This window comes from Castor canadensis, chromosome 12 (genome assembly GCF_047511655.1).
Source record: "Castor canadensis chromosome 12, mCasCan1.hap1v2, whole genome shotgun sequence".
Taxonomy (NCBI): Eukaryota; Metazoa; Chordata; class Mammalia; order Rodentia; family Castoridae; genus Castor; species Castor canadensis.
In genome coordinates, this window is record NC_133397.1 from 27,376,257 (window position 1) to 27,400,615 (window position 24,359).

Consider the following 24,359-nt stretch of genomic DNA (forward strand, 5'->3'; position numbering starts at 1 on the left):
TATATAATTTTTTGTGTCTGTGGGACTGGAGTTTGACCACTTTTTTTTTCGTTTTGGGCAGCTCTGGAGTTTGAACTCAGGGTCTCATGGTTGCTAGGCAGGCACTGACTCTGCCAGCCCTTTCTGCTTATTTCTGAGTAGTATTTCACTATATATATATATATATATATATATATACTGTAATATATATATATAGTGTAAGCCTGCCTTATTCCTGAATTTTTTGTACAGGGTTTTAACTGAGCATGGTTAAAAAAAATAAGTAAAAATATCAAAAGAAATGTCAAAAACAAAAACTTTAAATTCCTGCACATGTTATGCGGTTCACTTGATGCAGAAAAGCTCTCAATCAATCCCATATTATCATCATTTGTGTTAAATTGTTGTATGAATTGCTGAGTGTTTCCCTGCCCTTAATTTGTGCAAATATGCTTCCCAAAAGCAAATGTAGTATAAGTTTTTATGTGAACCTACATTTTTGTGGGTCTAGGGTAACACACAAGTGGGATTAAAGCACCATTTGGTAAATGACTTTATAAAAACCTGTCAAACTAGGGTGCCTCTACCATTATGCTTTTATATTATGAGAGTTCCACTACCTTTACATCCTTGCCAGCACTTCATATTGTCAGTATGTTGTTCAGATGACTTTACTGTCTGTGTTAGATAGCTTCCCATTACTATAATAAATGCTTGAGATAATCAGCTTACAAATTTAAAAGGTTTTGTCTTTAAAAAAATTTTTTTTTTGGTGGCATTGGGGTTTGAACTCAGGGCTTGACACTTGCTAGGCTAGCACTCTTATCACTTGAGCCACTCCTCTTGCACCATGATCCTGTTGCTTTGGGTCTGTGACAATATATCATGCTGGGAGCTCTTCATAGAGCAGAACTGCTCACTTCATAGCCAGGGAGTAAAGACAGAAAGGAAAGGACTACAGATCCACAGTTCCCCCACAATGACCTGAAGACTTCCCTTCCTTTATCTTATAAGATTCCTCCATATCCCAGTAACACCTCCCAGTAACACCAGGCCTTTACTACCTAGATCTTTGGGAGACATTTAATATCCAAACTGTAGTTCTACCCAGAGTGATTTATAGATTCAGTATTATTTTTTCCAAAATCCTTATGATTCTCCCCCCACTCCATGCCAAAATAGGAACATTCAGCCTAAAATTAATAGGGAATTTCAAGGAATCACGAATATCCAAAGCAATCTTGGAAAAGAGAAAAGTTGGGCTGGGAATGGAGCTCAGTGGTGGAGTGCTTGCCAAGTGTACATCCCCAGCACCTCAAAATAATAAGAAACAAACCAAAACACCAAACTTGGACTATTTATACTTTTCTTCTGGGGAGCATATAGCTCAGTGGTGGACTGCTTGCTTTGCATGTGCAAGGCCTTGGTTTTTATCCCCAGCACCACAGAAACAAAAAGTGTGCTATTAGTATAAAGGCAGACATATGGCTTGATAAAATAGAATAGAAAGCCTAGAAATAAATACATGTATCATTTTTGATTTTTTTTTGGCACTGGGATTTGAACTCAGGGTCTCATACTTGCTAGGTAGGAATTCTTACCGCTTGAGCCACTCTACCAGCCTGGTTTATGATTTCTGACAAGGAGGCACACCCATTAATTGGGGGAATAGACAGTCTTCAACAAGTGGTTCTGGGAAAACTGGATACTCTTTCGCAAAAAAGAAAGCAACTGGATCTTTAGCACTGTGTAAAAAATTAATTCAGAAAAGATCAAAGACTTAAATGTAAGAGCTACAGTTACAAAATTTTAGAAGGAAGCAGGGGAAAAGCTTAGTAACATTGTATTTGACAATTTTTTTTTTTTTGGAGTTGCTGGTATTTGAACTCAGGACCTCCAGTTTGCTAGACAGGTGCTCTATCACTTGAGCCAAGTGTCCAACCATTTTTGCTTAGGTTATTTTTCAGATAGGATCTTGCTTGTTTGCTCAGCCTTCAACCATGATCTTCCTACATACCTGGGGCCACCATCTTGGCACCATCACAACTGGTTTGTTTTTGTTGAGACGGGGTCTCTCTAATCTTTTGTGACCACTGGCCTCAAACCACATTCCTCTTGATCTCTGCGGGCTAAGTAGCTGAAAATACAGGTGTGAGCCACTGTGCTTGGCTGACAGTGAGTTTTTTGGATATGATATCAGTGGTATAGGCAACAAAAGAAGATGGACAAATTGAACTTAATGAAAATTTAAAAAACCTGTGCATTAGAAGTTTATAGTACCAACAGTAAAAAGGCAGTTCACAGAATGGGAGAGAATATTTGTGAATCATTTATTTGATAAGGGATTAATAACTAGGCTATATAGAGAACTAAAACTTAACAGTAAAAAACCCAATTAAAAAAATGAGTAAAGATATTTCTCCAATGCAGATATGCAAATGACCAACAAGCAAATGAAAAGATGCTCATCATCAGTAATCATTAGTGAATGTAAACCCAAACCACAATGATATACTACTTTTTCATAATTGGGATGGCTACTATAAAAAATGAACCAATAAACAATAACAAGCATTGGTGATGATGTGGAGAAATTGGAGCTCTTTTGTGCTTCTGGTGGGAATGTGAAATGGTATAGCTTTTATGAAAACAGATTGGAGGTTTCTTAAAAATTTAAAAACAGCACTACCATGTGATCCAGCAATTCTGTTTCTGGGGGAACACCGAAAGAATTGAGAGCTTGTTTGGAGGTTCTAGCAGGGGAGCGCAGCTACTTGTGTACCCTTGACCGAAGAACGGTCCTCCTCTATCAGGGATGGTCGTCCTCTTTGACCGAGCGCGCAGCTTCGGGAGGGACGCACATGGAGCGGTGAGGGAGGAAGGGGACACCCGCCTAGCCAGCCAAATCAGCCCAATCAACTCTGGCGATCAATGGGGTGACAGATGTCACAGCCAGATTGCCCTCACATCCATACACCGAAAGAATTGAAAGCAGGGAATCAGAGAGATACTTGCACACCAGTGTTCATAGCAGTGCTATCAAAATGGCCAGAAGTTAGAGGCAACCCAAGTATCTATTGATGGATGAACACATAAAAATAAGGAAATTCTGCCTTATGCTGTGCCATTGAAGACAGTATGCTAAGTGAAATAAACCAGTTACAGAAAGGAAAATACTGTGTGTTTCCCTTCACGTGAGGTTGGAGTAGTCAGATTCATAGAGACAGAAAGTAGTTGCCAGGAGTTGTCAAAGGATAGTTACAGTTTTTTTTTTTTTGGCTGGGGTTGGGGGAGAGTTTTGTAAGAAATTTTTAGTAGTACTGGGGTTTGAACTCAGGGCCTCATGCTTGCTAGGCAGGTGCTCTGCCACTTGAGCCACTCTGCCAGTCCCTAGAAGTTACTTTTTTTTTTTTTTTAAGGGTACTGGGTTTCAATTTCACAAGAGGAAAACTGTCTGTGAATGAATGTAGTGATGGTTACAGAACAGTGTCAATGTACTTAATGCTGTTAAACAGTACATGTAATGGTTTAAAATGGTGAATATTGTAACAATATTGTAACAATTGAAAAAAAATGATTTTTAACAAAACCAAATGAGGTTGGGTGTACTGGCACACATCTGTAATCTCAACTTTTGGGAGGCTGAGGTTGGAGGATCACAAGTTTGAGGATGGGGGTATATGGTTGAACCCTGTTTCAAACAACAAAAACCAAAACAAAAAACCCCAAAACAACCAGGAACAAACAAAAACCCAAATGCACTTGCTTATGCAGTTGTATCTGTAGATTCTGTTCTGCACTGATCTGTGTTTATCCCTTTGCCAGTCCCATACTTTTTGTGAAACTGTAGCTTTTCAATAGGCGTTAAAATCATGTCATATGGTGTTGTTCCAACTTTATTTTTTTTTAAATCTTATTTGCACTTTATTAAAAATATGGAAAGCTTCACGAATTTGCGTCTCATCCTTGCGCAGGGGCCATGCTAATCTCTGTATCCTTCCAATTTTAGTATACGTGCTGCCAAAGTGATCACTAACTTTGTGTCTTTTTTTTTGGTGGAGTTTGAACTCAGGGTCTTATGCTTGCTAGGCAGGCACTCTTATTGCTTGAGCCACTCCAGCTCCCAGCTTTATTTTTTATCATGACTATTTTGGCTATTCTAGTTCCTTTGCCTTTTTAAATAAATTTTAAGAATTGGCTTATCTTGATTTAAAAAAATCCATGTGGGATTTTGGTTGGAATTGCCAAATTTTGATTGGAGTCTGTTAGACTCACTTGGGAGTATGTCCATCTTTTAGTCTATGAATGTAGTTTTATTTATGTCTTCTTTGATTTGTTTATATGATTTTTTTGTCATCATACACATCCTGTACACCTTTAAACATTTTATGTTTTTAGAGTTATTGTAGACTTTAGTTTTTATAAATTTTGGTTTTGAAATTGATCGTTTCTAGTATGTGAAAGTGTGATTTTTTTCTAGTATGTGAAAGTATTTTTTTTTCCCTGCATTGATCTCCATGTCTGAATAGGGACAGTTTCATTTCTTTTTTAATCTGCATGTCCTTTATATCTTTCTCATTTTTATTGTAGTGACTAGATCTTGTAGGATAATGTTGAATAGGAATGGTGAGAGTGTCTATCCTTGCCACCTCCTTAATAGGATTAAGTATGTTGACAGCTGTAGGATCAGTGTCCTTTATCAGGTTGTCCATTATTTCTAATTTGCTGAGAGCTTTTATCATGAAGGGATGTTGAATTGTGCCTAATGTATTTACTGACTTGATAATCTATAATTTTTCTTCATTAGACTATTAAACCAGTTTTGCATTCCTTGGATAAAAGCCTATGTTCTTGGTTTATTACTCTTTTTATATATTGCTAAATTTGATTCCTTATTTTGTTGATTTTTTTTCATCAGTCTTCATAGGGAATAATGACACATGTATTTCTTTTTTTTACTGGTACTGGTGTTTGAACTCAGGGCTTATACCTTGAGCCACTCCACCAGCCCTTTTTTTTTTTTTTTTGTGAGGGGTCAAGATAGAGTCTCACAAACTATTTGCCTGGGCTATCTTCGAACCTTGCTCTTCCTGATCTTTGCGTCCTGAGTAGTTAGGGTAGCTAGGATTAGAGGTATGAGCCACTGGTGCCCGGCATGGATTTCTTTTCTTGTGTCTTTTCTAATTTTAGTGCCAGATTATAACCACTCTTGTAAGATGAGTTTGGACACATCCCTCTTCTATTTCCTGGAAGAGATTGTGTACAATTAGCAATACAGTTACCTCTCAGTGTCCTTGGGGAATTGATTCCAGGACCCCTCAAGATACCCATATTTGCAGATGCTCAAGTTCCTTACACAAAATGACATAGTACCTTTGCATAGCCTACACACATCCTCCCATGTACTTTAAATCATTTCTAGATTACAGTACAAACACTACATTTGTCCTGTAGTTTTCTTTGGCTCTGCTGGGGATCGAAATTCCGAAGTCCATCCTCATGCTCCCACTGATTATGATGACAATGACGATGATAATTTGGTAGGACTGAGGTTTGAACTTTGTACTTCCAAAACAGGTGCTCTACTGCTTGAGCCACACTTCTAGTCCATTTTGCTGTGGTTATTTTGGAGATGGGGTCTTGTGAACTGTTTGCCCTGGCTGCCCTCAAACTTTGATCCTCCTGATTTTAGCCTCGCAAATAGCTGGGATTACAGGTATAAGCCACCAATACTTGGCTCACCTGATTGTTTTTGATCTGTGGTTGGTTGAATCTGTAGAGGCAAATCCATCCATATGGAGGGTCAACCCAGGCTGGCCTTGAATGCCCTATGTGGTGCTCTTAGCCTCCTGAGTGTTGGATTGAATGTGTACACCATCAAGCCTGGACTTTGTAGCTCTTACTTAAATGTTTGGTACAATTTTTCAGTGAAACCATGTAGGGCTGGAGTTTTTGTGGGAAACTTTTTAACTAGATTATCTGTTTTATCTTGAATGAGTTTTGGGTTTGTGAATCTCACAGAATTGGTACATTTTATCTGTGCTATCTAATTTATGGTATAAATTTATTCCTATTATTCCCTTCTTATCCTTTTAACATATGCAGTACCAAACTTAGTTATTTTGACAACCAAAATTGTCAAGTTTATTTTCAGAGTTAGTCCTAGTATTTTCATTCTTTTAAAGTCTATGGAATCTATTACTGTGTTCTTTTCTTTCATTCTGTATTGATAATTTGTGTTTTCTCTTTTTTTCATTGCCAGTTTTATTGATCTTTACAAAGAACTATTGTGTGTGTGTGTGTGTATTTTTCTGTAATGTTTTCCTCCTTTTTTGTTTTTGTTTTTTTGGTTTCCAGTCTGGGACCCAGTACCTTGGCACATGCTAGGCAGATACTCTTCCATTGAGCTACATCCTCAACCTCAGCCATGTTTTTCTGATTTTAATTTCATTTTTTTTCTGTTTTTAATTTCACTGTTTTTTGCTATTATTCTTGTTTTGGGTTATTTTTTCCCCCTATTTATTTATTTATTTATTTATGAACTGGGAATCGAATTCAGGGCCCCATGTTGGCTAGGGAAGTACGTTACCATTTGACCTACACCTCAGTCCTCTTGCTTTTTTTTAGATAGTATCTCTGGCTTTTGCATGGCTAGCCTTGGACTAAGATCCTCCTATCTTCTCTGCCTTCCAAGTAGCTGGTACCATGAGTGTGGGCCAGCACAACTGGCTGTAGTTTTTTAAGTAGGATGTTTGGGTACCCTTTTGGGATCTTCTCCCCTACCACAGTTTAAACAATTAGTTTGTACAAATTCTGCTCTAAGTACTGCTTAGCTACATAAGACTTTTTTTTTTTTAAGCATTTTCCTTTTCTTTTTTGTTGGTACCAGAGATTGATCCCAGGGCCTCACACATTCTGGGCAAGGCCTCTGCCACTTCAGCTGTGCCTTAGCCAAGTTTTTCATTTTCATTTCCATTCAAATAAAAATATTTTCTGAATTACCATAGATTCTCTCATTTTTATTTCTGTTACTACTAGCTACTTCAAATCCATCATGGTCAATGGGCGTATTTTTAATTTCAGTACTTTTATATTTAAGTTCTATTTTATAATCCAGGGTGTGATCTTCCTTGTTGAATGTTACATGTGCCCTTGAAAAAAATGTGTCTCCTAACTGGATGTATCGGGGCACAACTGTAATCCCAGCACTTGGGAGCTTGAGGCAGAAGGGTTGCCAGTTCAAGACCAATATAGGTTACCTAGTGAGTTCCAGGCCAGCTTGGGCTACATAGTAAGACCTTCCCTCAACAAAAACAAACAAAAACTAAAAAAAGAATGTATATTCTACTGTTGATAGGCAGAAACTAAAAAAAGAATGTATATTCTACTGTTGATAGGCAGAACACTATAAATGTCTATTATTTGATGGTGTTCAGATTCTCTACGTCTTTGTATTTTCTGTCTGCTAGTTTTATCAGTTACTGAAGTCTTTAAATGTAATTATGAATGTGTGTTTCTTCTTTCAGTTCTGTTAACGTATGCTGTCTGTGTTTTAAAATTCTGTTCTGTGCATGAATATTTAGGAATACTTTTCCCTTGTGAACTGAACCTTTTTCATCATGTGAAACCCTCCTTTATGCCTGGTAATTTCCTGTGCTCTGATCCTTGAAGATCATTGGAGCTTTAGTGTTTGCATGGTTTATCTTTTTTCCATTCTTTTAATTTTGCCCTTTTAAAAGTTAATAGTTTCCTTTAGACATAGAAATTGATCATTTGTGTATGACAGTGTTGTTTTTTAGTTGCTATAGTTAGGTTACTTATATTTAATGTTATTATTGATGTTTTAATTTAGTTATTTCATTTTTATGGTTTTCTTAGTATTTTTCTCCAGTTTTTAGTCTAGCCAGTTAAAATTACTTTGTTTTAATTTTATTTATGTTTTTATATTAACATAGATATTAAAATACATGTCTATACTATGCTGTATTTTTATGAAATAATTATATTAATATTAATATATAACTTAACTTTAATTTTTTTGTGTGTGGGTGAGTGATTGAAACTAGGACTTTGCATATGGGAAGCAAGTACTCCACCACTGCACTACATCCTCAGCCCTATTTTTTCTCCTTCCCCACTCTTCCTAAGCTGCAGTTGTCCTAGGAACAGAGAAGCCACTTTGGGGCATACAGGTATGCTGTATATTATGAGGGCCTTCCTCTCTTAATAGGTCAGCTACCCAGTGAGTGAGTGAGTGTGTGTGTGTGTGTGAGTGTATGAGTGTGTGTGTGTGTGTGTGTGTGTGTGTGTAACCATGAATCTTTTAATTTATCCTTTTGTAGTTTGTTGAGGGGTTGCAGTGTATCTTTTTTTAATGACTATTTTATCACTTTAAGTGGACTACAGAGAACTTTTCAACATACAGTGAGTGCCCTCCTTACTTACAAATTATAGTTGATTTGTCATGTCTGCATGTGCTGAAAATCCCATCAGACATTGTCATAGTTTTTGCTTCTAGCAATTATCTTTTAAAGAAATGATGTGAAGAATTATTGGTTGTATTTAGTGTATTTATAATTTCTGTTGTTTTTCTCCATATTCCTGATTTCTATTCTGTTTAATGAGCCTCCCTTTCTAGTCCTTTTTGAGCATCTTTGCTGGCAAAAACTTTCTTTAGGCTGGCTTGGTGGTACATACCTGTAATCTCAACTACTTGGTGGGTGGAAGGAGGATCACGAATTGGAGGCCATGAATTTTGGTGGAAGATTATTCAGCCCACTCTGCTGTCATCTGAATCGTTGAATTAACTTGAGACCTTTATTTTGAGAGAGCTTTGTTAATATGGTCTGATAGTGTGTTGGAGGTAGGATTTTAGTTTTGCCCCTAGACAAGTTTTAGGTTTTTGTGAGGGGAAAGGATCCTGTAGTGAACATACAACATTTTGTACAACATTTTGTGGTGGTTTTTTTTTTTTTTTGCAATACTGTGGCTTAGCTCAGGGTCTACACCTTGAGCCACTCTACCAGCCCCTTTTTTGTGATGGGTATTTTTGAAATAGGGTCTTGTGAACTATTTGCCTGGGCTGGCTTTGAACCGTGGCCCCCCCGCCCCCATCTCTGCCTCCTGAGAAGTGAGAGTCACCAGCACCCAGCTACTTTGTGGAATTTTTTTTTACCTTGCTATGTGTTGAGCAAGCCTTTTCTTAATTAATAAGCAATAATACTAGGGGAGAAAAATCTCTAATTTCAGTTAAAAATGAAATTCATCTGTGCCTAAGTCTTACCCAGAGTTGTACATTTATACAAAAAGTAAAAAACATTTACAGGTTTCACAGTAAAAGGTCAGTTTAACATTTAATTATAAAAGGAATAATAATTTTATGTACATGAAGGTCCATAAAAGAAACCAAGAAACTAAAAAATCTATATTGGAATTTGAATGTGTCACTCAGTAAGAAAATGTCTTTTTTATCTCATATAATTAGGTTTTAGCAGTGTTAAGTTCAACAAAGTCTATCAACTTTAATGTTGCAAATAATATTAATTCAACTCATCTTACCCTGTATGTATATTAAACTTCACAGGTTTGAGCTAGCATAAATGTACTTTTAAAAATCGGTAAGTAGAGCCAGGTGCCAGTGGCTACTCAGGAGGCAGAGATCAGGAGGATCACAGTACGAAGCCAGCCCGGGCAAATAGTTTGCAAGTCCCTATCTGGAAAATACCCAGCACAGAACAGGGCTGATGGAGTGGCTCAAGAGGTAGAGTGCCTGCCTAGTAAGCATGAAGCCCTGAGTTCAAACCCCAATACCACCATGATATCAATAACTAGGTATGGGCATAGAGGCTCACACATCTATAATACCAGATGTGGAGATGGGGAGGATCACAGCTCAAAGCCAGCCAGGGCAAAAAGCCAGCCAGGGCAATAATCTGGGTGAGGTGATGCACGTATGTGGTCTCAGCTATACTGGAGGCTGTAGGTAGGAGGACTGCAGTCTGAGGTTGGACCTGGGCAAAGATTCAAGACCCTATTGGGAAAGCAGAGTGGCTCAAGTGGTAGAGTGCCTGCCTGGCAAGTGTGAAGCATTGAGTTCAAACCTTAGTACTGCCAAATAAAGAAAAAAGGAAATAAAATATCTTTATAAATCCTTGCATGAATTCCTTTAATTTGTATTGTTTCTTATGGTTTTACCCAGAGACCATAATTGCTTGTAAATACTCCTGTTTTTTTTTTCTGTATTGCAGAGATTATTTTCTGATATGCTAACATATTTTAAGTTTCCAGGCCTTGTTCTCTTTGTTTTATGTAACTAACGAATTAGTTGTTGGTCAGTTTTGTGATGCTTCCAAAGCTGCCCTATTAGTGCCCCAAAGCGCTATATTAATCCTGGATTAAGAAAGCCTCCCCTTATATTCATTGTTTGTAACATGTTTTATTATTGTCTTAGAGACTGACAGGTAGGACTCTGCTTTTGTATCATTAGGCAGTAGCAGTAATAAAACAGGAGTGTTCAGAAGAGTTGTGGGAGTTTGAGGTGGGCTGTATTCTCAGCAGGATTGCCTCCCCACAGAGTTGTTTGTTCTATAATGCAGTGGTATTTCACAGTTGGTCAGTCCTTAAAGTTTCTTTACAGAGACTCTTGTTTATGGAGAAAAAAACCAGTCAACATCAATCTCCTTGCAAACTTTTTAATAAATTTAAATGTATACATGGATGTTATCTTTTTCATAGTTTTAAATTCGTAGCTAATGCTTCTGTCGGTTAGAATTTTGTAAGACTTCTAGAAATTCTCATTCTGAGAAACTGGTTAGTACATTCAGAGGCTCTCCATTAAATTCCTTTCTGATGTTGACTCAGCAGGAACCTTAGGGAACATTGATCTCCAGTAATAGGTGACTGTATTCTCAGTGGTGGCTCATCTAGAGGCTTTACCAATTGTACTACTTGGACTATAAAAATTTTATTACAGATATAAAGCCCTCAAGAACTTTTGAGGTACTTTTCTAGTAACTGTCCATGCTGATTTTATGTCTGTTGGGTTTGCAAAAAATGACAGAAAATAGTTAATTTTTAAGAGTTTTGTTTTGAACATTTGAATTTTGGAATAGTTTTGACTTTAGAGGACACTTGTAAGAATTGTATGGTACAAAGAATTTCCTTATATCCTTTATCCAGTTCTATAAGGTTTTAACATTTTATTATGTTTACTTTTCATTCCTCCATATAGGCATACATACTACTTTTGGTGTATTTAAGAGTAGAGTATCTATGTCTGCCTTTTATCCCATATTATTATTGTTTGTTTGTAAGAGCAATGATAATCCCTTTTACAACAGCAATGTAGGTGTCACAATTTGTTAATTTCTTATTGATTTTTTATAGTACATATTCCTATTCAACCAGTTGTTCCACTCATGTCCTTTAGAGCAATTTTTTTTTCTAGTCCAGCATCCAGCTGGGATTATATATTTGTGACTGTTGGTTTTAAAATTTAAGTGTTAAATTTTTGTTCTTTTAACAGCTAAACCAGGTGGACAGGTGAAATGTCAGTATATTTCTGCTGTGGATAAAGTTATATTTGTGGATGATTATGCGGTAGGGTGTAGAAAGGACCTTAATGGAATCTTGTTGTTAGACACTGCTCTGCAAACTCCAGTTTCAAAGCAGGATGATGTGGTTCAGCTTGAACTGCCCGTTACAGAGGTAAGTTGAAATAAGTATCAGTGTACTCTTCTATCATGTAATCTCGCTGATGTAGTGTATGTTAAATGAAATTAAGTTGTCTTGTAAGGATGTTATATATAGTTACCCTATAAAAACAAAGAATTGACTTATTATTCACACCTCTAAATACTTGCATTTCCTCTGCATAATTAATTGGTGCTTGTTGAAGTGACATTTCAGGTGTGAATTATGTGTTAGCACAGGTTAAACAGATCTGGCAGAAACCACAAAAATACAGTGGCTTATTAATCAGCAAGGTAATCTCTGTCCAGGATTAAGCGTAGGATAGCTTTGCTAACCAGAGCACTTAGGTTAGCTATAGGTTACTAGTGACTTCTAGACATCTGCTCAGGTCTCCTCATTTCCCAGTTGTAGACAAGAAGAGTGGGCATCTTTTTCTGCCCACTTCTCTTTTCTCTCTTTCTCCCCCTCCCTCTCCTGTCTCTCCCTCATTTCTCTTTCTGTCCTTCATGTGGTACCCCCACCCCATATCTTTTTCATATTCACCCCCACTGGATAGACTTTAGTTCCCTGGTCATACCAAGCTTAGAGGGAGACAGAAAAAAAGGTAGTTTGTTATTTTTTAAAAATATTAAAAAATAGGAGGAATATGTATTAGTGAACAACCAGTAACCTTTAACCTTTAGTATATGTCTAAACTTATTTTTTTCTTCTTTCCTTTTTTCTTTGTGATGCTGGGATTGAATTTAGGGCCATGTGCATGCTAGGCAAGTGCTCTACTCCTGGGCTATATCCGCAGCCCCCCATAGTTCAAAACTTTAGTCATAGGTATTTTTCTTTAGTGCTGAAGTTTCATTACTTGGTTTTTTTCCTCCCTCTTAGGTGGTACTGGGGTTTAAACTCAGGGACTCATACGTCCTAGCTGGGCACCTGTCATTTGAGCCACTCTGCCAGCCCTTTTTTGTGCTGGTTGTTTTGAAATAGTCTCAGGATTATGCCCTGGCAACCCTGGACCATGACGGTCTTCTGACTTACGCTTCCCACATAGCTGGGATGATAAGCGCACCATCACATCCAGGGTTTTTATTGGTTGAGATGGGGGCTCACAAACTTTTTGCTCAGGTTGGTCTTGAACCTACATCCTCCCAATCTCTGCCTCCTGAAGAGCTAGGGTTACAGGTGTGAGCCACCATACCTGGCCTGTTTTGCTTTCTGCTTTACCTTACCTAATTGCAAGTGTGTTCACATAATATTATTTATAAACTTTCCATCATCCTAGGCATCATTAACTGTATCACACTGTTTATCACCATCTTCCTTAAAGTATAGGATCCTGCCTGTGGCTCCATGAGTATAGATGTAACTTTTCCATCATGTCAGTCATATATGTCTGTTGAATTATATGGGTAACATTGCAGAGGACCTTTTCAGATTACTTGTTGAATGGCAAGTGTACTTTGTGTATATAAAATTTATTGGGAGGACTTTACATTTATCTTTTTAGAACGTGTTTGGTGGGAACTGGTGGTTCACACATGTAATTCTAGCTACTTGAGAGGCTGAGATAGAGAATTGTGTTTCGAGGCCAACCTGACAAATAGTTTCTGAGACTCCTTCTCTAAATTAACCAGAGAAAAATGGACTGGAGGTGTGGCTCAATTGTTAGAGCACCTTCTTTGCAAGTGCGAAGCCCTGAGTTCAAACCCCAGTTCCACCAAAAAAAATTTTTTTACCTGTTCATTATGCACATAGTTTCAGCTTGCCCATTTTTATTTCTTGACTTGGTTTATAATTTGTATTAAAACTTTACTGTGGTACTGCCCTGAATACATTGCTTTATCTAATTTAATTGTACAATAGCCTTTTAAATCATCATTAGGTTTGTATAAAAAAGTAAAAGTAGATAAGTTTTCTGTAGTACTTGTTACAACCATCACACATTCAAATATCTGCACATCTGAATTGAACTGTGATTTATCGTGTTTAATTTTTTTGTGATCATCTTTTTTTTATTTAGGCACAGCAGCTCTTATCGGCATGTTTAGAAAAGGTAGATATTTCTAGTACGGAGGGTTATGATTTGTTCATCACACAGCTCAAAGATGGTTTAAAAAATACATCTCATGAGACTGCAGCAAACCACAAAGTTGCTAAGGTAAGAAATTAAAAATAATATTTTTTTTAGTTATACTAGAACAAACACTTCTGTCATTTTGCTTTTTTCTCCCCCTCTACTTAATCTAATTGTAGATTTTAAGAAACCAAATGTGCTTATAAGACCTCTCAAAGTTGAAACTTTTTTTTTTTTTTTTTTTTTGTGATGCTGGGGATTCAACCCAGAGCCTCACATATGCTAGGTAAGCACTCTATCGCTGAGCTACATTGTCTGCCTGAAACTTTTTTTGGTTGGTACTCGGGTTTGTATTTGGGGCTTTGCACTCTAGGCAGCTGCTTTACCACTTGAGCCATGACTCCAGCCCTGAAACTGTTTTTTATTGATGTCTAACTTGAGTTTGTGTGAACTGTTCTGCTTCCTATGTTCTCAGGGCTTGGTGCTTGCCTGATGGCCCTGTGCTGCTGAAGAGCTGATGAAACTAATGAAAGAGATTCCATATTAACTTATGAGCTTAGATGAGAACAGAAGTTGTCTTTGCAAGTGGGGCCATTTTGTACTTTTTTTTTTTTTTTTCCTTTTTCTTTCTTTTTTTTTTTTTTGCGGCATACTCTCGCTATGCAGCCCTGACTGGCTTCAAAGTGTCTGCTTTCTTGCTTTAACCTTGTGAGTGCTGGAATTACCAGTATACATTGATAGGTCTTGTGCTTTCTTTGAAACTGACTTTTTGGCTTGATTAGAAAGTGTGTGGAAGGAGAGGGTTCTTTGAATAAAATTCTTGAGTATAATTCATTAATTTCTCCTGTATTTTTCTTTTAGTACTTTTTAAAAATCATAATACACAGAACAATTCCATATTTAAGATACAAGGTAGACTATAAAAGCCATTTTCCTAAAATTAACTTTTGGTACTGGAGATTGAACTCAGGTAGGCACTGTACCGCTTGAGCCATGCCCTTAGCACTTTTTGCTTAGTAATTTTGGGATAGTGTCTCATGGTTAGGCCTGGGTGGCAAGGACCATGACGCTCCTATTTGTTGTTTCCTGTGTGGCTGGGAGGAGAGGCGTGTGCCACCATGCCCAGCTATTGGTTGAGATGGGGGAGAGGGGTTTTGATAACTTTTTGCCTAGGCTGATCTTGATACCTTTCTGATATGCACTCTCCAAGTAACTGAGATTGCAGGTGTGAACCACTGTAATTAACTTTTACATTTACAAATATCTCTTTTTTTCAAGTATAATTGTAATCATACTGAAATATTGTGATGCACCTTGCTTTATTTTACTTCAGACTGTATCTTCAATATGTTCTTATTTCAGTCCTCATTGATCATCTGTGCTCTTTTTAATATTCATGTTGAATTTTGTTTTGTAGTTTTACCATGTTTTTATTAGCCTATAATTCCATCGATGAGACATTTTGTTTAGGAAAGCAGAAACCATACTATAAATTTTAGCAGATAGAATTTACTAAGGAATTGATTTAACAGGTGTTTGAGAACTAAAGTGAAAGGGAAACCCTAAGATAACACAGAGTTTGTAATTATAGGAAGCAGCTCTCACTTTGGTGTTAAGGAATAAAGAGACAGAGGTTCAGGTTATTAGAACCTAGAAGCTTAGAGAGCAGACCCCATGGGCCCCTGGGACTCAAGGCTTCTGATGAAAAATGACCCTGCTGGTACCTCAGGAGCCTGGAGGAGGGAGGGCCTTGCTCAACTAGGAGCTCTCTGAAGAGAGGTGCTATGTGGCTGATGGTAGTACTGTTGAGGAAGCTGTATGAGACCAGCTCTGGGAATCCTAAAAACACAAAACACAAATGGCGAGCCTAGAAGAATCAACTACCACCACCAGGTCCTTTCCTGAGAAAACTCTGGCAGTAGTGACTAGTAATTGTAAGGAGCAAGCAAATTTTCCCCTCATCATACTTTCCATGTTCCCTCCCCCCAGGAAGCAGTTTACAAAGAAGTACAGCTTGTTCTAGTCCCACCATAACAGCAGGGAATTACAAGGGGCAGGTTACAGTTTAAGAGACAATAGTTTAACAACTGTCACGGTCCATTCCTTTGGCCACTCAGCACCTTCATACATACTTTTTTACATATATTTGAACTTTATGTAACAAAAAGAGGGTATACTTTTACCTAACCAGGTGCCCTGTTCCTTTTTTTCAAAGGAGAGGTTGTCTTTCCACTACCCCAGAAAGGGAGATGCAAGGTTTCAGCAGATATTTTACCCATCCTAGATGATAACTATTTCTAAAATTTAGTCAGACTACTATTATTTACATAATAGAACCATGTTAATTAAATATCGAATTAACAAGAACCCAAAATTCTTTTCTTTTTTCTTTTTTGGCAGCACTGGGGTTTGAATTCAAACCCCATGAGTATACTGCCTCATACTTGCTAGGCAGGTGCTCTACCACATGAGTTACTCCACAAGCCCTGTTTTTTATGATGGGGTTTTTGAGATAGGGTCTCATGAACTATTTGCCCGGAGCTGGCTTCAAGCTGTGATCCTCCTGATCTCTGCCTCCTGAGTAGCTAAGATTACAGGTGTGAGCCACTGGCACCCAGACCAAAATTCTTATGTAAAATATGTCTGCCTGTGTCTGTGTGTCTATACTTAAATTTCCATTTGTCTACTTTTTTGGGGCAGTACCTGGGTTTAATCTTCGAGCATCATGCTTGCTAGGGAGGTGCTCTACCACGTGAGCAACACCCCTAACTCCCTCTTCCTTTTGTATTTTTGCTTTAATTATTTTTCAGAGAGTCTGAGTGGGGCTGGATTCAGACTGTGTGATCTTCCCACCTATGGCTTGTCATAATCCACCTGACTTACTGATTGGGATGGATCTCACTCACCTTTTGCTCTGGTTGTCCTCAGTCCTGGTCTTTGCCTCTGTAGTAGCTGGGATCATAGAAATATGTCACTGTGCCCAGCCCCATCTATCTACTTTTGTGTTTGGGTACCATTTATGTAATAAGAAGTGAAGTGGAGTGATCCAAGTGGTAGAGCACCTGCCTAACAAGCCTAAGGCTCTGAGTGTAAGCCCCAATGCTGCCAGAAAATAAAAAGTGAAGAAAAATATACACATAACTGCTACAGTCCTTAACTTGCTAGTGTGCTTGCTTGCTTGCTTGCTTCCTTCCTTCCTTTGTCCCTTCTCTCTCTCTCTCTCTCTCTCTCTCTCTCTCTCTCTCTCTCTCTCTGTCTTCTCTCACAGGTTTTAGCACGGATTTATTTTTGTGTAACAGGATAAAGTATGGAGAGGGTAGGAGAGAAAGAAAGAAACATTTCCTGGTCCCCAAGCAGGAAATGGGAGCAAAGACTTTTTTTTGAGACAGGTTCTTCTTAAGTAGCTCAGGCTGGCCTGGAACTCATTCTATAACCCAGGCTGGCCTTAATCTCATTACTGTTCCTTCTCAGGAAGCAGTGCTGGGATTACAGATTGTACGCCTTGCTGCTCAGCTGTAGTTCTCAATTCTATGATAGTCAGGACTGTATATCTGATGAATTTTTTTCCTACTATCAGCATCTGTACTAGTCAGGCTTCTGATTGTAGTGTAGTGACCCAAGCCTTCATTTCTGAAGGATCTGTATCCTTAGTGGTGCTATCTTTTTAAGATGTCTTATTGTTTTAAAATGTTTTAATTGTTCATCTGCCTTTACTCCTGGTCATAGAGTGCCAAGAGTCACTCTAGAGAATCTCCAGGGTTCTGCATAAGTTCTTTTTCCCCCTGTTTGTGTCAGTCCAGTTTCTCCTGTTTATCAGGTTTAGGCATGCAATTCTTTGTCTGTTCATTCATTAACTAACAAGGGGAACCCAAAATTGCTGGGCAGCAATCTCAATACCCAATTCAATGAAACCATTGCTGTATCTCTGGTGGATCGTTCCTTCCTCACAAAGAAAGACCTGGATAGCTTAAAGTTTGACAAAAAAAAAACCAAACTAGTGATCATGCTGGGAAAAAGTGTCATTGTGCATTTTTTTTGTTGCTTTGAAACATAAACATCATGCTGTGATGCGGATTTTAACCTTTTAGGGTGTCTCTTCTAGTTAGTGTCAAAAGTGAGTTGATAATAGGACATGATTTTTTTGGGGGTGGCATTACGAGGGGGTGTTTTGAAACTAGGGTTTTATACTTATTAAGTAGGTGTTCTACCACCTGAGCTAGGCCCCCAATCACCATGTATTTTAGATTACACTTTTCTGTTAGGCCAGGTCCTTCTGGATGGTAAGACCAGTGAATTGTATGGCCAAGAGCCCATTGCTGTGTCTTTAAAATTTTTTTTTCTTTGAAATGTTTTGCTTAGTCAGAGGCATAGTTGTCTAGAATACCATGATGGTGCATAAGATATTCTGTTAGTCCACATGCAGTGGTGTATGTGATATTATAGCAGAAGCATTGTGGCAGAACAGGTAAATAGATGTTGTTAGGAAAGACAGATTGTTGCCCATTCCATGACTGAAGTCATCCATTATAGTCAACCAGCCAGATGTTTCCCTGTAGTCTAGTTAATTTGGATGATAAGAAGTTCATGTTACCAGGTCTGTGCACAGCATCCATCTCTTGCCGTGACATTTTATACACAGGACCTCTGAAGAGCATTGGAATTCCTGTGGTGAATGAAGAGCATTGGAATTCCTGTGGTGAAAGTTCTACACTGTGTGTGTGTGTGTGTGTGTGTGTGTGTCGGGGGGTCATTTCCTCTGGAGTGGATGCCTTTTGGTGAGCATTTGCATATTTTTTTCACAAGTGTTTTTACACTGTTTATTTGGAGAGCTGTTTGCAGACTTCTACCCTTGACTTCCTTGTTCACAGTTTTCCAATCCTGATCTTTCCAAGTGCCTTACCCTCCAGCTAAAATACTAACTGTTGTTTAATAGTCAGGACCTTCTGTCTAATTCTCAATCTAGACAAACAATTACCAGATATCTGGGCATGTTGGTGCATGCCTTTAAATCCTAGCACTCGAGAGACTAAGGCAGGAGGATCCTGAGTTCAATACCAGCCTGGGCTATGCAGCAAGACCCTGTCTCAAAAACCAAACCAAACAAACAAAAAACCCCAAACAAATAACAGTAACCACAAAAAAACACAACTCCCCACAAACAAAACAAAACGGAAACGACCAGATACTGGGTGAAGTACTGTCCAGTGTTATCTTCATTACAGTCCTAATTGGGGCTGTAATTTGGTAGCCATTCACTTTGTGGTGTTACCAGCAAATATTGTCCAAAACCATTTATAAATCAGAGCCATGGGTATTTTCCCTTCAGAGCTTCTTGTCATAAGGAGTTTCCTTCAAATGTGAAATGAGAAGGATGTAGCAGGAGTAGTATTGTACAAGTCTGAACCACTTGCTTAGCCAACTTCTGCCTTTTGGACTTTCTCAAAATGGTTCTCTTATAAGACACCTGTTGAGAGGATATTGCTTGTGCCTAATATTTTGTGACTTGATGTGCCAGAAAACACCTAGTTGTGATGGACAGCTGTGACTGTATAGATAGTTGTCTCATGGTTAGGTATTGATGTCTATGTGGGATCAGTAAAATGCCAGGAGCTATTTCTTTAAAGGAGGACAGTTGTTTGAAGACCCTAGCATTCTGTTGGGACAGTTCAGTTGCCAGAGGCTCTTTATAGTATCAGTATCTGCCATAGACACTGCCAGCTAACAAAACTGTAATTGCCTATTAGGTATTAAGGAGTTTGTTGATTTGCTTAAGTAATGATGCCTCATCTCAGACAGCTTCTGTAGTTGAACTCACCACCTTAATAGTTTACAATCATAGTCATTCTTCAAGATGTCCTCACATCATGCATAGGCCAAACAGGCCATTTAAGTTGGATGAGATTGTTTGATTACCCCGTTACTGTTCAAGTCTTTCTCTGTTTTCTTTCTTTCTTTTTTGTTTAGTTTAGTTTTGGTGGGACTTGGATTTGAATTTAGGGTTTTGTGCTTGCAAAGCAGGTGTTCTACTGCTTGAGCCATACCTCTGGTCTATTTTGGTTTCATTATTTTGGAGATGGAGTCTCATTAACTATTTGCCTGGGCTGGCCTTAAACACCATTCCTCCAGATCTCAGCTTTCTAAATAGCTAGAATTACTAGCGTGAGCCACCGGCACCCAGTTTAGTTTCTTTAAGATCTCTCTGAAATTTCCTCAGGAATGTGGCTGCCAGTTCTTTCTCTTTTCTTTTTCTTTTTTTTTTTTTTTTTTTTGTGTGGGGCTGGGGTTTGAACTTGGGGTTTTGCGCTTGCAAAGCAGGCACTCTACCACTTGAGCCATATCTCTAGTACACAAATGTGGTTTTGCTTTTGTTAAATATACTTGGGAGAAGGAAAGTTCCAGGGGTTTGTACATAAATGGTCTTTCCTATCTTATTGGTCTTCAGGGAGGAGCAGAGAGTTCATATGGACGGGAATTTTTCCAGTTGTCTAGTCTGTATCTCCTGCAATGATGCATTCAGGATCCAGAGAAATAACTACAGCATAGGTCTGTGAACCTATAGCTCTTTGAGACAACTTTGTGCCTAAACTCCGTTAAGCACATGACTGTCATAAGTCTTCACCATGGGGCTGGAGGTGTGACTCATGGTAGAGCATCCTGAGTTTAAATCCCATTACTACTCTACTTCTCTCCCTAAAAAATCCTGTTTGGTGAGACCACATTGATAGTTTAGGTTAGTTCAGTGCCACTTTGTTGCAGTGCCTGAAAGACCTTTCCCTGCAGTCTCTCCTGTAGTGAATGCCCACAAGTCCCTTTGGGGCAGCTCAGTATGTTGGAGTATACAGTTGTAGTATCACTGCAGGACCCTTTTCCAAGGTGGGTCAGCCACCTTTTCAATGAAGAGTCTTCACATCTGTGAACAGGTAGATCTAAAAACTAGGCAAGAGATTCTCTTTCTCTCTCTTTTTTAATTGAAGTTATATTTTTGGCCACAAGGTTTTCCATTTATATAGGAAAGGAGTAAGATGCTAAACTGCCAGAGTATACTTGACACAGTAGAAACAATTAAGATGTGATCTGAGGATAAGATATAAAAACACGGTTACTTTGTAGACTTAATACAACACTTTGCAGTGTTGTAGTTATTTTTTTTTAAAGTCTAGTTTATTAGTAGAGATGGACCTTTTCAGAGAAGTGGATGGTATCAGAGAGAGATTGAGAATGATCTAGCATTTGAAATTACTAGTATTTCTGGCAGTATGGGGGTTTGAACTCAAGGCTTGAGCTTGCTAGGCATGCCCTATACCAGTTTAACTATGCCCCTATCCCCTGCAATCTAAGTTCTTTTTTTCCCTTTAGTAATTTTTATTCATTTTGCTTTTTACTTCTTTAGTCATTATTCTTAAAATTATTGTAACATTTTTAGTAACTTTTTTTTTTTTGTTGATGGTACTAGGTTTAAACTCAGGGCCTCACACTTAATAGACAGGTGCTCTACCACTTAAGCCACTTCATCAGCCCTCTTTTGTGATGGGTTTTTTGTTGATAGGGTCTTGCAAACTGTTTACCAGCAGCTGACTTCAAGCTCAGGGCTTCGTACTGCTTGAGCCACACCTCCAGCCCTGCACTTATTGGATATTGTTGATAGTGAAGTTGGGCTGGGATTTCATGTCTTTGTGACTACAAAGCCTATGCTTTTGGTTGTTATTGCTGAATTATGATTATGACAACAACAAAAACATACATTTGTTAAGCCAAACTGAATCCTCATCTATAACAGTAATGGTAACTGTACAAATACATTCTTTTTCTTTTTGTAGACTGCATCTTGCTTTGTAGCCCCAGCCTCGCCTCAAACTCAAAATCCTTCTGCCTCAGCCTCCTGAATGCTTGGGTTACAAGAGTGTGCTGCTATGCCTTGCTCAAATCTAGTCTTAGGAATGAGGATATCTGAGTGCCTACTTTGTATTAAACATTATGTTTGTGTAAGTTGAATGTGAAAAATGACAGATGCTTTTAGTTACTCTTATTTGTGGTAGGAAATATAAGATGTGTTACCATAGTTCCAAGTTGCCTTTTTTAGTTAGTTGAGATTTCATTTAAAATAAAAAAAATTAAAATATTAAATTAATAATTGTAGACATTTATGGGCACAGCGTGCTGTTTTGATACGTATACATTGTGAAAACATTAAGTCAAATGAATTGACATATTCATCACCTTTCCATGTATCATTTCTTTGTGGTAAGAATGTTTTAAAATCTATACTTTTAGCGATCTCAAAATATGCAGTACATTTTTATTATCTGAGATCACCATGCCATATAATAGATCATCATATTTTGTTTTTCCTGACATTTTGTACCCTTTGGAATAGCATTCCCATATTCCCACGCCAGCCTCTGCTAACTATCATTCTCTTTGCTTACGAGTTAAACTGTACAGGTTCCATATGTAAGTGGGATCATATACTATTTTCCTTTCTGGTCCTGGCCTATTGCACTTAGCATAATGTTCTCCAGGTTTTACATGCTATTGCAAATGTTGGAATTTCCTTCTTTTTAGAGTCTGTATCGTGTTTCATTGTGTCTCCATCCATCCATTGATGGATACTTGCATATCTCAGCTTTTTCGAATAAGAGATTTCATTTTTTAACCTAATGGCAAGTCCTGCTGTAAATAGTAAACTAATGGACTAAACTGAACGCAGATCTTAATTTGATGCAAGTTTGGTTAAAACTGTTGAGTGCATTTTCCTTCACTTACACTTCTCTTTTCTTTCAGTGGGCCACAGTTACATTTCATCTTCCTCATCATGTGCTGAAATCCATTGCCAGTGCCATTGTAAATGAACTCAAGAAAATAAATCAAAATGTTGCTGCCTTACCTGTGGCATCCTCAGTGATGGACAGATTGTCTTACCTCTTACCTAGCGCACGTCCAGAACTTGGAGTGGGGCCAGGCCGTACTGTGGACAGGTATGAGCCTGGTTATAAAGAGAGGCCACACTGAGACTGAATTATTAGGTTTTGGATTAGCCAAGAATCATCTAGTTAAGATTTTAAAATTTTCAAAATGTTTTAAGAATTAGAATCTCATTTCTGTGAAGATATTATCAATTGAATTGCTGTTGTTAAACAGTACTTTTTGGCATTTTATTTTTATTTATTTATGTTTTTTGCAGTACTGGGGTTTGAACTCAGTGCTGAGGTTTAAAAATGTAAACGATAATCTGATTTGAAATGACATCAGATTTTTTTATCAGATTCTTAATAAATATTAAAAATACTAAAGATTAGAAATGTTTCACTGAAATATAAAACCTCGTAGGTTTTCTTCCCTTTTTTTTTTTTTTTTTAAGGATGCTATTAAAAGGGGATGGAATGAATGGTGGGCAGCCAGGCAAAGGAGTATAGCTTTTTTTGTTGTTACTGCAGTTCTGGAGTTTGAACTGGGCCTTATGCTTGCTGGACAAACACATGACCATACCCCCAGTCCTTTTGATTTTCATATGTATTCTTTGGAGCGTGTTTGGAAAGGAAATTAAAAAATATGTGACTAGAGCAAGTATTTCTTACCTGAGAGCAGTGCCTATTGTGACATGACAGAACAGCCTTGCAGAGTTAATTTCTTTGCAAACAGTTACTTGTTTTCTTTCTAAAGAAATCAGTGCAAACTGAGATAAATGTTACATTTTAGGAAACACGTTCATTACATAGGATTTTCATGTTTCTTGGTGTGTTAAAATGTCCCCAAATAGTAATTTTGATGCAGTTTATGATGTTTGGCTCATTGAAAATGAATCAAGGAGCCTTATGAGGACTTTGGTAGACTTTGGTCCATTGAAGATTTGTTAAGGTTTGGTGGTAATATAACTGGTGGTAATGAGACTAGTTTTCTATTCTGAATTATCCTGAAGACATGTATAACCCATAAATGAAGTGCTTTTCTTACCCGCAAACCCCTGGCACCCCTGTCCCCTTCCCGATTGTGGGGACCTCATTTAGGGCCTTGTGCATGCTAGACAAGAGCTCTACCAATGATCCCCCTAAGCTCTCCAGCAAGTGTAGAAAATCACATACTAATTAGTTTAAGGAAAGTTTGTTTTTGGTCTTTTTTTTGATGACCTTTAGCACTTTTTCTTTTTTTCCTTCCTGTTAGTAGTTGCAGTTTTGTGTTAAGAAGGGTTAACTTTGCTCTCAGTCATTATTTGAAACCGCTTGGACTTTCCTTAAACTTGCTGTATAGTCCATTAAAAAATTACTCGAGTACCTTCAGTGAGTGAGCTGATGTATTTTACTATGGAAATGTGAAAATTTTATTTTTTGTGATTTTTGTGACACAGTTTCACTAGGTAGTTCAGATTGGCCTCAAACTCACAGTTCTCTTGTCTCAGCCTCCTCTGTGCTGGAATTACAGGCATGCACTGCCACATCTGCCTAAAATTTCATTCTTTGCATAAAGTACAGCTTCCTTGGAGAAGAATTCCTCTGGAGAAAAAAAGTAGAAAACTGTTTCTACTTAAAGCACGGCAAAGAATGTAAAAAACCCAAAATACTACCTGATAATACTTACCCAATATACTTGGAGAAAAGCTGCTGTTAATTTGCTTGTAGTTTTATTT

At 37.9% G+C, this 24,359-nt stretch overlaps 1 protein-coding gene and 1 non-coding gene across 12 annotated transcripts in view; one reads left to right on the forward strand and one right to left on the reverse strand.

The window, feature by feature from the left end:
• Positions 1-24,359, forward strand: part of Birc6 (baculoviral IAP repeat containing 6) — a 218,981-nt gene that overhangs the window by 15,373 nt on the left and 179,249 nt on the right. For all 11 annotated transcript variants that reach the window (XR_012439655.1, XM_020180650.2, XM_020180666.2 and 8 more), the window contains exons 2-4: positions 11,504-11,685; positions 13,685-13,822; positions 22,520-22,713. Coding sequence is in view for 10 of the 11 variants with exons in the window: in XM_020180650.2 (XP_020036239.2) it covers positions 11,504-11,685; positions 13,685-13,822; positions 22,520-22,713 (514 nt within the window). In the remaining variant the exon portion in view is untranslated. The remainder of the gene's footprint in view (positions 1-11,503; positions 11,686-13,684; positions 13,823-22,519; positions 22,714-24,359) is intronic.
• On the reverse strand, positions 3,909-4,012 carry LOC141415169 (U6 spliceosomal RNA). Its single transcript, XR_012440182.1, has one exon. It is a non-coding gene; the product is annotated as a U6 spliceosomal RNA (small nuclear RNA).